Raw genomic sequence first — 14,584 nt, 5'->3', positions numbered from 1 at the left:
GTCAAATCTGAAAAAGCAGCTCCAGTTACATTAATGGTATGCTGCAGGAAGTTACATGTCCATGATGTAAATGGTTCAACACTTAAAATGTATTTTTTGCAATTAAATATTTCTGATATAATGTAACATCATGTCATAGCAGTTGGGAAAACGGAAGAAATTACCTTTTAAGGGTTTTGGAAGAAAGTGTGCTGCAGGTTTATTTTTCTTCACATGGTTTCCTTTCATAATTTCGCCTTCTTTGTTAAGACCCAGATACCAACCCCTGCCAGACTGTTGCTGTCTGTAGATCATTGAAGAATATGTCACATAGTAGTTTTCAAATACTGATTCTTTGAACTTGCATTCAGGTGTGAAATGTTCCTGGAAGAAAGGAACAGATCAATCAATACCTGCAGTGCTGAATTGCACATCAGTTAATACAAGATGATTTGATATTCATTGCCTTTCAGATGGTTAAAAGACATCCCTTCCCCATCCAATTATGGAACACTAGCCCCCTAAAAATATGAACACCAGAGTAATACAATTTGAAATCCATGAAAGGGTGCAGGGAGCAACTCAAAGAAGCATAATAAAATCTTGCTGCCCAATGAGTACACTCAAAGTGAAGAATTATTGATCAGTGAGGGTCTCTCTGAACTTGATAGTGAGCACGCACAATGGCAGTATAAACCAGTGGTGAACTACTGCGTGTTAAAAGGAGAAATGTCCAGTAAAAATTCCAAGCAAGGGCACAGTGAGTAAATTGCTCTCTTACCAACCACTTGATATTATTAAATTAGCTTATAGCAACTACCTCATTGTCTAAATTATTTATACCCGTTGATGAGCACCAGCATATTACATGCTGACTGTCCTTGAAGCTTGCGATAGCTATTGGAAAATTAGTATGTGAGCTCAGGCTCTGATCTGAGAACCATGCAGCACCTAGTTACAATGGCCAGGGTTAAAGATGAAGCGTTAATCTTCAATTTGAACTTCACCGCTTTGAAAGGAATGATGTGGGCTAATGGTTAAAGTAATGAGCAAGACCGGAGTTGCCTAGTTTGTAATCCTGGCTGAGTGACTGACTCTCGTCCTGTAATTCTGGCTGAGTCAGTTAACCTCTTGTTGGCACTGGAGGCCAAAGAGTAATAACAAGGAATTGCACTGGAAACTGGCAGCTGAGCTTTCGAAGATAAATACACTGTTTGCATCTGTCTGCATGGTTGTTGTGTCCTAGGCCCTCTCCTTGCTTCTGGGGCGGAGCTCTCCTCATGCATGCTGATGCCCTGAGCAGCGGGGCTGCCTGCCAGCACAGAGCCCTGCCTCTTCAGTGCACTGGACACCCGCTAACTGCCTCAGGAGATGATGGAAGGTCAGCAAATAATAATAAACCTCTAGCCAGGTATCAATTTGCAGTCTGCTCCCCAGCAACAGCAGCGCTGCCCATCAGCCTGCCCTCTGCCCATGTCATACAAAAGGCTAGGGAGGGCAAGAGAGTGAGGGGCGGCTGGGCCTGAGGCCATCCCTGTACAACTTTCCCAGCAGGAGTCACTGTGTGTCAGCAGCGTAGAGCAGGCCAGCATTTTTTTGTGCAAAAAACTTTTATTTTTTATTTTTTAATCAAAATTGGTCATCTTTCAAACAAACATTTTCATAGACATTTTCTTTTCTAAATTCTTTGATTTTATATTTTTGACCCAACCCCCCCCCACACACAATTATTGTGTGTACCCCTCCCCTTCCTTTCTCTCCCCTTTCCCAAGGCAAAATGGAAGGGGGGGAGAGTAAAAGGAGGGGGGAGAGGAAGTGGGGGAGGAAAGAAAATAACTTATAGCAACTACCTAAAAAGGGTTTTTTTTATTTTAATTTTTTGTTGAAAAATTAGAAATTTTGAGACAGCCAAAAAATTTCAACATTTTTGTGAAACGTGACATTTTTTGACCAGCTCTAGTATACGGTGATAGATGATGACAGCAGCAAGAGCTGCCCGCCCGTGCAGTCTGCCCCGGTCGCTGGGACCGCCCTCCACGCCGCTTCGGCGCACGGGCAACGACGGGCACCGAGCTAACATGAAGAAAGTAACTTCCAAAACAAGTATAAAAGAAAACATTTACAGGCTTCGTGTTTTCAATTTAAGGCTGAGACTTTTCACAGTGAGACACACAACCCTAGACTCCTAACTCCACATTGTGGTCACATAAATAAGTGGCCTCATTCTCGGAGGTGCTGAGCAGCCCCAGCATGAAGTAGTGGGGGGATCAGCCAAGCTTGTGAACTTTAGCTTAAATCTATATCTACCCAGTCTGGCTCTCTGTGACTGGGTGTGTGTTTGGGGGTGTGTGTAAAAAATACACCCCCACACACACCCCCACACACCCACACTCACTCCAGTCTCTGAGAATAATGAGAACAAAGATGCAGGTGGGAAAGAAAAACTTGCAAAGTAAAGCCTTGAATTGCATCACTGAGAACACTTTTAAGTTGAGGGGTGCAGGATTAGACCTTATGCAAACAAAAAGGCACAATTCAATATTTTTTCCCAAAACAAGTGATATGATCGTTAGTTTTACATACAGTATTAATTAGCATGTCCAAGGCTGAATCAATGAGAAGGGGCACACTTTCTTTCAGTGTTGACCGCCCACATGCATCATTGTAGCTATTGTAAGACGTGACTAGGCTCAAAACTAAGAGTCCTGCTGTAGTTGTAAATAATACCGAAGTTCCACATTAACAGCAGCATATTCACAATATGCATCCCAAAGTCAACACAGCAAGTTTAAAAACAAAAAAGTAAACCATTTCCCACAGCCTTTGCCAGGTTTATGAGCTGATTCCACTGCAAGCCTACCATTGGCTCCTTCAGTCTTTTCCAGAGAAACAAGTCACTGATTTACCAGCCGCCAACATCTAGGATTTGTTGTTATAAGTCATTTGCATGTTGGTGGAAAAGCAACAGTGTTTGTTTTTTCCATCTCTTCACGCATAAATACATGCTTCACAAATGCAAATTCTTTTCACCTAGGTTATAGCAAAATATCTATCGTCCTTTAAAATTTAGATCCTTTTTTTTAGTTGTCACATTTTTCTGCATTAATTTCCTTTGTTTTTTAACAGTATTCTTAAACAAAGAACTATACAGGGGAAAATAACTTCCCTGAAGCATATGGAAGTAGAAACTATGGATGAAATCCTTGACCCATTGAAGTCAATGGGAAAACTCGCATTGACTTCAATAGGGCCAGGATTTCACCCTATGAAATAAAGGGGTTGTTTGATTTTGTTTTTTAAATCACTCCTCAATGCAACCTAGTGGCCCGTTAGTCCCTAGCATCGTTGGACATATTTTAGAACTCACAGGATAATCAAAATTATAAATTGATGAGCTAGGACATTTCTGTTTAAAAGACAAAAACATTTGTAAGGTTCTAATGAAATCAGTAGGAATTTTGAGTAAACTGCAAATGATGAATGTTTTTTTAAAACAGCTGTCAAGCAACAAACCTATATGCCAAGTCTCAACCCATGAGGTGTTTCCTCTGGAGTTATAAATCCCTTAAAGCAAGGGGTTTATAATAGAAACACTAATGCAATTTTAAATGTAGTAGTGATGGCTATTGCAAAATGCCACTGTATTTTTCCTAAAATTTCCGAGGTTAATCTTGCTTGCCTTCCTTATATATGTTATCTCATTGGCTTCAACAGAGTTATTCATGTGCATAAGGATTTGACTTTAATTATGTCAGTACTATAGTAAACACAAGCAAGAAATAAATTGTAAAAGTATCTTGAGAGTAATTTTGATTGCAAAAAATCATAGGAAGTGAGAGGCTTAAATTAAATGAGTCAGAGCTGGACCCAGTTTCCTGAATATTCCTTTCGGAGAAAGAATTTTTAACATTTTAACATTCCTATTTTAACATTCCTTTACAGATTTGTATTACATCTTTTCACCCCCGTGTCTTTGTGCAGGCGAAGAAACAGAATTCAAACCCAACTGATTGGCAGTCTTTTTAACAAAAAGTGCATAGCAAGCAATGTTATCCCTGTTCCTTCATGTTAATTAGTTAATTGACAGTCAGCTTCAATCAGTATCAAAGGGGGACAGTCACCGTATTTTATATGATTTCTAAATAAAACACTTCTACCTCATTACTCTGTCCCTCGCTCACTGTGTTAATAAGGAATATTGTGAGTATATCATCCAATTAAGAGCAGTAAAACAGAAAACGACAGTGTGCCACTGAATGATTATGGCTTATATACAGTAATTTGCAGCTGTTTACAAAAGGCTTGCTGTATTCAGTGATGGAGGTTCAGATTAGGAACTGAAACCACAACATTTGCATGCTCTCTCCCCCTCTCAAGAAGCCAATTGACTTCAGAGTGCACTGCTTTCACATGGAGTGGCTACACTTGGCCGTAACAAGGAAGCAGGTATCTCTCCCTCCTCCCCAGATTAAGTGTGTGACATTCTCACCACAGGATTCGTCAAAAGACTGCAGTAAGGACAGATATACTCCCAGCACTTTGTCTGGTGTGACAGAGGATAAAGCGTGGAAATAGAAAGGAAAACATTCCAAAAAGCCTATTTCACCCTTGATTTTTCTTGGCTTTGTTGCTCCGGTAACAAGCTGTGCTTGGCACTATGATGCAGCAGAGAGCCCTGTTAATGCCAGACATCCCTTCGACGCCGCACGCTGGTCTGATGGTACAATGCCATGGTAATTCCTCCCCCACTCACAGGAGGCAATCCCTTTACCTGGCTCATCCAGAAACTCAGTGGCCATTAACATGGGTGTGATGTTTTTGAAGGTGAACGGCATCACACACAATTAAAAGACAGTCCCTCCAGAGCTCCACCATGTCTAATCTTCTCCCTCACATGCTGGGCTACCACATCAGTTTTCTTTTCATTGTTTTTTCCAGCTTTTTTTTTGGGGGGGGGGGGGAAGGCACCTAATTTAATTGACTATTTTGGCATTCAGTCATGCTTCTCTGGCTTGACTAACTGCTATTCTTTCTTCGCATGTGGCCCTAGCTTCTGAAAGACGAGACACGCATTCTGAACGTCTTTTGTCTTTTTAAACATCTATCTGATGCCTTATATGCGGTTTGTGGCAGCAGAAATGGTGTGTTATTTCAGGAACACAAAGTGGTGCATTTAACACCGTTTATTTTTTACAAGTATTTATTTCCATCAATTCAGTTTATTAATTAATAATACATAAAATCTTCCTGCCCGCTTAAAAAACAAAAGGGGAATCTTTGCAGTAGGAATGCTAAATAGCTGTGTTTCTCACAAGCAGATGTTTTATTGTTACAACACAAGGCTAGAAATATTTAGCAACAGAGCAATTAAAGAAAATACCATCACTGATGACCCCCCCCCCAGTAATTTACGGTCTTGCACCCCAATCTAGCCAATCATTTAACTTTCAGCAAATCTTTCCCAGGTGTCTGGCTGGTGGGTCTTGCCCACATGCTCAGGGTTGAACTGATCACCATATTTGGGTCGGGAAGGAATCTCCCCCCAGGTCAGATTGGCAGAGACCCTGTGGGGTTTTTGCCTTCCTCTGTTGCATGGGACATGGATCACTTGCAGGTTTAAACTAGTGTAAATGGTGAATTCTCTGTAACATGAAGTCTTTCAATCATGATTTGAGGACTGCAGTAACTCAGCCAGAAGTTAGGGGTCTATTTCAGGAGTGGGTGGGTAACATTCTGTGGCCTGCAATGTGCCGGAGTCAGACTAGATGATCACGATGGTCCCTTCTGACCTTAAAGTCAATGAGTCTAAAACCAGTCTTGCAATAATGGAGGGGCCCCTTGACAAATGTATTTTGATAGATATGTTTCGGGGCAGCTAGCACACATTGTTTTTGTTGGTTAATTTTTTTTGTGTACTGCAGTGAAGAAATGCAAGTTAAAGTGATATGAAGAATTCATATGGAATTCCTTGATTCAGATTGGGCCCTTTCCTACTGAAATCAATAGGTTTGTCATTGGCATCCATTAGGATTAGGAGCCTATGATGTCTTGGCACAACCATACACAATGTGCAAGACAGCAAATACGTGGGATAAATGATCACAAAAACACTTCTCTTTCTTCGCTGTTTTTGCTAATCAGTTTCAGCTGCTGCTGATATAACAGAAAAAATGAATGTCTCTGAAAGGAATACAACATGAGACTGCATGTTCTGTACATTAATTCAAAACACATACAGGAATAGATTTCCCATGGACAGTCACTGGGAATTTTACACCCAGCATCCAGAAGAGGTGGATTGTCTCTCTGTAAGTAATGGTAGTGAAGGAATTCTTTCCTGTATAGGTTCTTAAACTGCTTTCCTCACTGTAGTGTCCGAGCACCTCCCAGCCACGATTAACATTTGGGTCATGTGTGGTTTGTTTTCTCTCTCATCCCCTCCCCAGGAGGAGAGTTGTGTGTGGTTCCTACAGTGTTTTGGTTTGGTTGAAGGTGTGGATTTTTTGCATTTTAAAAAAAAACATACACACTGCTGTGTGTTAACATTGAAGGCAGATCAAAGAAGTGCACCTTATACTTGGAGTGAAGCTGGTGAGGTTTGTGATGGTCCTATAGTTCCTGTGGGAGTTTAGTGTCTGGAGTCTAGCATTCTTGGTCAATGTGAACATGGTTTAAAAAGTCCCCTTCCCATAAAGACTTCAGGGCTGCAGTCCTCTAGCTGCATGAGAAATACCTAATGACTGCAGGTGACATCCAATTTAAATAGTGCCAGGTGGACAAAGTATTTTGTCTTGTTGGGAGAGGACAAACTGTGGCTTGCTTCACCTTTTAACATCCCAAAGTGGCTGGTTGTACATTGCATTGCATATTTGGTGAAGCTGCTTCTTCCACAGTAGTGTGGGTGGCTGATACAAAGCAGGGAGATGGTGGAATTATACTGCAAAGAACGGTGGACAGAAGGAAGTGCTAAGTGGTAACCCACTACCGGTTCTCGTATTCAAATGGGCTTTTCACAAATGAGTTTCTGCCTGAAGTTAGAACCCTGAAGAGTATACATTCATTGTGTTCTTTATAATAGGACTGAAATTGTAATTTTCAGGGCTCTGTTTCCTTCTCCCAACAATGAGACAAAAGCTCAAGTCAAAAATCTGATGCAGAAACATCACTGATAACCTACAAAAGTTCACAAACTTCCAGACGTCAGTGTGTACTGATGAGACAAATATTCCCTTTGTTAACCACACATTTAGTTACCAGTGAGGGTGACAGAAAGTTTCTTGCTGTTATCCAAGGAGTAGCATCTCAAAAAAGTCTCTAGAAATTGTGGAATGAAGCATGCACAAGGGAAATCTAAAAGTTGCAGATATGATAGAATTTGTCTCTTTCCGACAGTAACAAACTGAGGCCCCAGTCCAGCCCTTACTCATATGAGTGATCCTACTGACGATTTATCCATGCAAAGAAGTGTTGCAGGATTAGATCTTGAGATTTAACTTAGTATATGTGTGGATGATGATAATAATAATCCATTTTTTTTCTTTCAGCTTTTCTGGAAGGAAGCCCACAGCAGAATGTGAAAATATTTTGCATTCATGAATTGTGTATTTATAAATGCCTAGGATAAAAACAAAAAAGAGAGTTGTGTGACATAGTCACCTGGTTTGCCTAGAAGTTAATAGCATATAGGGCAATATATATGCAAAAATATTTTGTACCAAATAAAAAGACAAAATAGCTTTAAGGAAACTGATTAATTCCGGTCACAACTCAGACTTGCTTTAGTAAGCAAGAAGATAAATTGTCAGGAACTTCTGCTTGGTTTTGATCTAATCAGCTGAACTCCTGAAATGTTCTTGCATAAAAAGAATTACATCTGCATTCAAAATATATATCTATGGACAATAAAAAAGAAGGAATCTAATATGATCATTTGGTATAAAGACTTCAGTAGTATGAAGTTGGAATGGCCACATTATTCCAAGCAGATAACTGAACAGATTACCAAGGGAGAGAAAAGTAATAAATAATTACTTATGGAAAAATCAAAAATGATTTTTCCCCAATACCAAATTCTAAGGTCCAGGTTTTGAATACCTACCTGAGGTGGAAGTTACTATACCAATGCAAAGCTGGAAATCTTCCTGTTCTAATGGTGTAAAAGCTCTTGCTTCTAGCCCAGATACCTGGGGTATCAGACCTTGAACCCAATAATTGATCCAGGATTTAAATATTAACCATCCTGATCCTCAACCAAGGATAATTTAAGGGGTAGGGAATTCCACCCACATATGGGGAGCAGAAGGGAATCGCCCCTTTTTTAAGGTGGCTGTTTAAAGCTATTCAAATCTTTGTCATATTATATTAGATCGCAGCAGAGATGGGTTAGCAGGCAGACTACAAATGTGTTTATCAAAGATGTATGATATATGGAATTTATCCCATGGCTGTCATCACCATGTGTTTTGTGTTAGTCCCACCTGCAGAGGAACTAACCCAACAAATTAAGGAGTAAAAAATGTGGATCATTCAAAATCTAACTGTCTCAAAGTTGGTATTTATTAAGCAAACCTGGGCTGTAATTGCATGATAATATTCCATGGAGCAGGTCATCAGAATGGTCAGAATTTGGATTCAAAAGGATGCAATGGCATGGACACAAATGATTCAGATATACTAATTCAGATGAAGGATCAGGACATGCTCTTAAATGTGGGGTGCATAATTACAGATTCCATGAGAACAACGATGTGGTATCCTTATGGGATGTAGCCTTTATTTTATCCACTTTAAACAAAATCCCAACTTTTCATTTCTCTGTTTCCTAATTTCTTTCAGCACGTTGATGCAAACTAGGATTTCATTCTATCATCGTGAATTTCCGAAGGACTCCTTTCAAGCTACACTGCTGCTACTTTGGCGATTTTTCTGCACCAGCAGTTCCGCCTTTTATTAACAGAGATGGATTTTCTTCATCTTTGGCATGTGGCCTTCCAGAGTGTATCCTCTGCATCATCACCCAGTAGCGTGTGAAATATCAACAGCACAAAATGTGAAGACTTCAACTTGCAAGGTATCAGAAATAACAACAGCTTCTGGATCATCAGCATGAAAAAAACTCTGTGAAGAAATTTCTATAGTCTGTGAAGCCAACATGGACCTGTTAGCTACAGGGATAGAAGCTCCTTCTTTAAAAGAATTTGGTCTCAGTCAAGACTGCAGGTATAGCTAGGTCCCAATCCTCCAAAGACTTGTGCGCTCTGCTTAATTTTACCTACTGTAAGTTGCCCAAGTGATTTCAGTGCAGCTACTCACAGTGCATAAAGTTAAGTATGTGTGTCAGTCTTTGCAGGTTTGGGGCCATAGAGGGATTTCCTAACTGACCCTGTAGTGATATCCACTGAAAAGCAGCAGAGTGTGGCTGGCTGTGTTGTTTTCACAAGACATCAGGAATAACACTGCAAATGTGAACTTGACTAAGTGCCATGCAAAACGTTAAATGAAATGGTAAAACTCCCATTGATTTCATGGGAGCAGAGATAGGCCTATACTGAGCACTGCTGCAAATCCCATTCTTAAAATACAGTGTGCAATTCTACTGTCCTTCTTATAGGAAAGGCTTAGTTGCTAAGACTGAAAAAGTGCAGTGGGAAGTAACCAAAATGATGCAGGGGATGGATTGTAAGAAAAGATGAGCGAGATTTCACCTCTGCTGGTCAGCAGAAGAAAAGGAACGTCCTAGAGCTCTGTAAGACGTGTGTACTGGAGATATCTGAAACGACCTACGATATTTAATTAATAAATAAGCAGCAATTGGGCACAGAAGTAATTTAGGCAGCATGTCTTTACAGGGCATTCTTTCATAGCATGAGGATCTTTTTTATTTGCATAATAAACATCCAGTACTAGTGGGATATGCAGAAAACTGCAAACAAAGCAATAAATCAGAGTACGTAAATCCATTCAAGTGTGGTTGGGGAAAGGGAAAAATGTGTTGTGTCAGAGCTACAAACTATATATCTGTGCTCCAGCAGTGAGATTTCGTGGTTTTGTTAGGTATCTTTGGATCTATAAGAAAGCCCTGGTAATTATTTACTTGACAGTGTTCCTTTGTACAAAGTAAAATATTCAATCAACCCGCTCCCCCCCAATAAAATAAAAATTCAGAGGGTGAGCTGAAACAAAGTATATTAATCAAAATGCAGAGCTTTGCACAGCTCTAAGAATCCTGAAATCTTTTTCCAGCCTTGCCTCTGACTCACTGTGAAAACTTGGGCAAGTAACTTTGGGCCAGATTTTTAATGGTATTTAGGCTCTCAACTCCCATTGATTTCACTGGGAGCTGGGCACCTAACTACCTTTAACAATCTTGCCCTTCACCTCATTGCTTGTCTTACTGCATCTGTGAAATGGGTATAATAATAATAATTTTCTCAAAGGAATGTCATGAAGCTTAATTTATGTTTGTAAGCAGCTTTGAAATTTATCCATGATAGATACTTCACATGCCCTGTTGTTGTTGTTCCATTGTCTTTTAGTTTATTCCTCACCTTGAAATGTGTTGATTTATGAAAGCCATGCCTAATTGGAGGTGAGCAAATTAGCATATAATACATGAGGAAGGGAAATGCTCCTCTCATAACTGCAGAAGAAATGAATCCCATTGGAGAGGAGCCATAATGTGATTTAAATGTTTTGCAGGATTCCCAAGAGACCACCTTGCAGATGTCAAACATGAGTCCCTTTCCTAAGCCAGAGTTGCCGTACTGCTAGTTTACTCAACATGAGTAAGAAAGGGAGAAGATTTGTGTTACCGCTTGTATGCTTCTGCACTGGTGTGATAAAAGTAAACATCCCCATTTCCTGGCTGAGGGAGAGTAGAGGAGAGTCAACATTTCTTGAATGGTCTAGCCCCTATAAATATTTTAATGCCCTTTTAACATACACGTCTCTCCTGTTTGATTTCAATGGCTTAAGGGCATAAAGATTTCCAGTCTTACTTTAAAATTGGAGTGAAAATGTAATATCCTTTTAAGATAAAAGGAAGACTCTAAAGCACTGTGTGTTTTGTAAAGCTCAGGAAAGTTTCATTAAGCAATAAATGCTGGTAGTTCTGCAGTCATTTGAAGGGTATAAACACTAAAAAGAAGAAGAATTGCAGATGGTGCAAAGCATTTAGCTAAGCGTGACAGAATGATATCGGCCAAAGGAAAATGTGGGCTGAGCTAGAGAAAAAACTAAAAGCATTTGCTGCATGGTGTAATCCTGACATTGACAGGGAAAGGCTTAGCTGACCAATAGGTTTTTCCATATCTAACCTTCATGATTTCATACTTAAAATTGTAACATTACTGCTTTCAAAGGCTCTAAAGGACATTCTTGTAAGACTCTGATGATAGATCTCCACATGGAGTAGTTATGTTTTCTGGGATTTTATCATATAGGTTAACTTTCTGGATATCTTTCCAAAATGTTAAGCCACAAGACAATAATCAAAGTATTCTTCTTTGTCATGGTACACTACACCAATTGAAGCCAGTGAATCTACTCATGTGAGTAGGATGAGCAAGATCTGTCTCTCTTGGTAATCAAAAGCTGGGACTGCTGAAAAGTGTGTCCTGCATATGGAAAGTTTAAAATTACTATGAAATCAGGTGGACATGTGGGATCATAGAACTATAGAGCTGGAAGGGACCTCGAAAGGTCAGCTAGTCCAGCCCCCTGCATTGAAACAGGACCAAGTAAAGCTAGGTCGTTTTCGAGAGGCATTTGTCCAACCTGTTGTTAAAAACTTCCGAGGGTGGAGATTCCACAGCCACTATTGGAAGCCTATTCCAGAATTTAACTATCCTCATAGTTGGTTTTCCTAACCTAAATCTTCCTTGTTGCAGATTAAGCCCATCACTTCTTGTCCTACCTTCAGCAGACATGGAGAACAACTGATCACCACTCTCTTTATAACAGCCCTGAACATATTAGAAGACTGTTACCAGGTCCCTCCTGTGTCTTCTTTTTTCGTAACTAAACATGCCCAGTGTTTTTTTTTAACCTTCCCTAATAGGTCAGGTTTTTAAAACGTTTTTTCCTTTTTGTTGCTCTTCTCTGGACTCTCTTCAATTTGTCCACCTCTCTCCTAAAGCGTGGCATCCAGCTGAGGCCTCATGAATACACAGCAGAAGATCTACAGATCATCTTGAGAAAAACATGCCCTTGATATAGCAGGCTGGAAGCCATCCAGACTGCAATGACTGCTGAAGTTGCTTATCCTCTCCTAGATCCAAACATTTCATGCAGAGGATATGGAATACGCCATAGCACTCATCAATTCCTTTCCAACCCGAGAGCATGAAAAGACCTCCAAAGTGGTGGGATGGGGGAATGTGGCTTTCTTGAAGCAACATACTCCAGTTATAGGTTAAAAACTTTTCTTCCTTTGGGAATTATCTCTGCTGTCCTCTTTTCTTAGGAGATCATTTAGCAGAAACCACCCCACAGAGGGCTAAGCAGCATTAAATGAAGACAGCAAATCACTCTCCTGAACTGGGCATCCAGTCTGCCTTCTGAATAGTGCAGAGTAATACTAATAGAGTTTAACTGGTGCCTCAGTACCCTTTCTTTCTGTATTATCAGAGAGAGCAAATAGGAGCACCTGGCTTACCTTCTCTATGCCATTCTTTCTCTATCACTTCTATCTTGGCTCTTCTTACTCATCTCTCCTCAAAACTAAGCATACTAATTGTTTTAGGTCTGTCCTCATATGGAAGTCTCTATGTACCTCAGAGTGTTTTCATTGCCTGTCACTGAACCCTTTCCATTTTTTCTGTATCTTTTAGAGCACCAGCCACAGAGTTCATGAAGAGTGTGTACCGTCCCTTCATAACGGGGTTATAATACCTTCACAGTCATTCTCTGTCACTTTCCTATGCCCATATTACATTGTTTGCTTTCTTGCCGCATACTGATCATTTATAGAAAGGTTGATATCTTTTAAGGTGTGCGTGTCTCACTAATAAATATATTTCAGTTTTATGGTATTTCTGATCTTTTGATCAGTCCATGTGCCAAACCAAAGAGATTAAAGACTCCAAAGGCAAATGAAAGAGTCTTTATCAAGCTGGCACAGCAAACTGAGCGAATGCTTTATAACCTAAATATTATCCTGCCACAAGTTGCAATCAGATGCCAAGCAGTGTAAAATTGAAATCCTTTTGCTGTCAAATCGCTAAAACACACATTTTTTGCACAGTCCTTCTAAAACGTTCCACAAATTTAAATTAAAATGAAATGCAAGTTGGAAACACCCATATCTAACGAAGTCTGCTCCCAGTTAACCACATATACAAGCCCCATTCATTTCAAGGGGACGTGCGTATGTGTTTAGCTGGGAGCAGAGTTTGGTGCAGGATTCCTGTGCAAACACTACAGGCCCATTAGACAAGTGTTAACTGTTCTAATGGTCAAGGTGATCATGGATAGAGAATGTGAACTTCGCCCCACTTTGCTAATTCAGATCGCATGAACCCCAAAAGGAGTTAGAGCCTTTTGGACTGTAAACTCCTTGGGACAGAAGCTATTTACTGTGCGCTTGTACAGCATCTAGCAGAATGATTCCCCATCCTAATTGGTGTTTAGGAGCCACTAGAGTCTAAATGTGAACTGATAATAAAGGTATCCCGAATTGCGCCTTGCTTTTCTTGACCAATTAAGTAGCCTTTTCTGATGGTTCTTTTTAGAGAGCTCTGTTTTGCCACGCCAGCTGTGGCCTTTTCCTTGGGAAATGGCTTGTGGGAGATGCCATTACGGCTTTTGCTGTAGAAAGCTATTGTGAATCAATCTGTAATTGAATGGATGGGGGGAAAAACATGTTGGCCAATGAAAAGGACAATTTCTATTACAACACTCACACGTGGGCTGGGAAGCACGTTAAGAAGCAGTCACCAAGTCTTGCTTTCAGTTTAGACCTACAGCTGCCCTTTTGGCTAAAGGCTGCAACCCCCTTTGCTTCCCCATTGGCAGCTACCACCAGCTTCCTGTAGAGTGTAATCGCCGTGTGCCAGGCTCTGCTGACGCCTAGAAGGCATGGCCCAACGTAGGGTACAGTGCGGAGCTGCACCATTGCCTCGGGGCTTTGGCAGGTACTTTGCCTTATGCCAAATTTTTGAGGGTCACCCCCCCACCCCATTACCCCTTCCTAGCCCCTCCCTTCCCCCCAGAGCCAGGGCTGGGAGAGGGGCTGAGGCTGGGGCCACAGCTGGGCGTGGGACCGGGGCCAGGAGCTGCACCTAGGCTGGGGACAGGGCTAGGAGCTGGGCTTGTGGCTGCCCCCCCCCCCCCCCCCCCAGGCAGAAACATTGCCTCCTCGACCTCCCTGGAGCCCAGGGAGAGAGCGTCATGCTGGCACAGAGCGCATTCTCTTTCCCCTGCTGCCAACTCTGGACACAACCAGGGGTGGCCATGGCCAGCAGTGAGTGCCAGACAGTGCCATAAGGGGCAAGCTTCACTGCTGGGATTTCCAGTGTGGCTGGCTGCTCCACTGACTAGCTTGTCTCTCCCTGCTTCCTGCACATAGGCCATCCGTACTGTAGCCCTCAGTTTGCGATCCACAGTC

The 14,584-nt window shown here is 41.2% G+C and overlaps 1 protein-coding gene and 1 long non-coding RNA gene across 13 annotated transcripts in view; one reads left to right on the top strand and one right to left on the bottom strand.

Annotated features, from left to right (window-relative positions):
• FGF13 (fibroblast growth factor 13) overlaps positions 1–14,584 on the bottom strand; it is a 350,687-nt gene that overhangs the window by 2,285 nt on the left and 333,818 nt on the right. For all 12 annotated transcript variants that reach the window (XM_073358426.2, XM_073358428.2, XM_073358429.2 and 9 more), the window contains one exon: positions 165–363. In XM_073358426.2, the coding sequence (XP_073214527.1) occupies positions 165–363 (199 nt within the window). The remainder of the gene's footprint in view (positions 1–164; positions 364–14,584) is intronic.
• LOC140916735 (uncharacterized) lies at positions 8,819–13,003 on the top strand. The gene is made up of 2 exons (XR_012160631.1): positions 8,819–9,049; positions 11,868–13,003. It is a non-coding gene; the product is annotated as an uncharacterized LOC140916735 (long non-coding RNA).

Source organism: Lepidochelys kempii, chromosome 9 (genome assembly GCF_965140285.1).
Source record: "Lepidochelys kempii isolate rLepKem1 chromosome 9, rLepKem1.hap1, whole genome shotgun sequence".
Taxonomy (NCBI): Eukaryota; Metazoa; Chordata; order Testudines; family Cheloniidae; genus Lepidochelys; species Lepidochelys kempii.
This window is presented reverse-complemented; position numbering and strand designations above follow the sequence as displayed.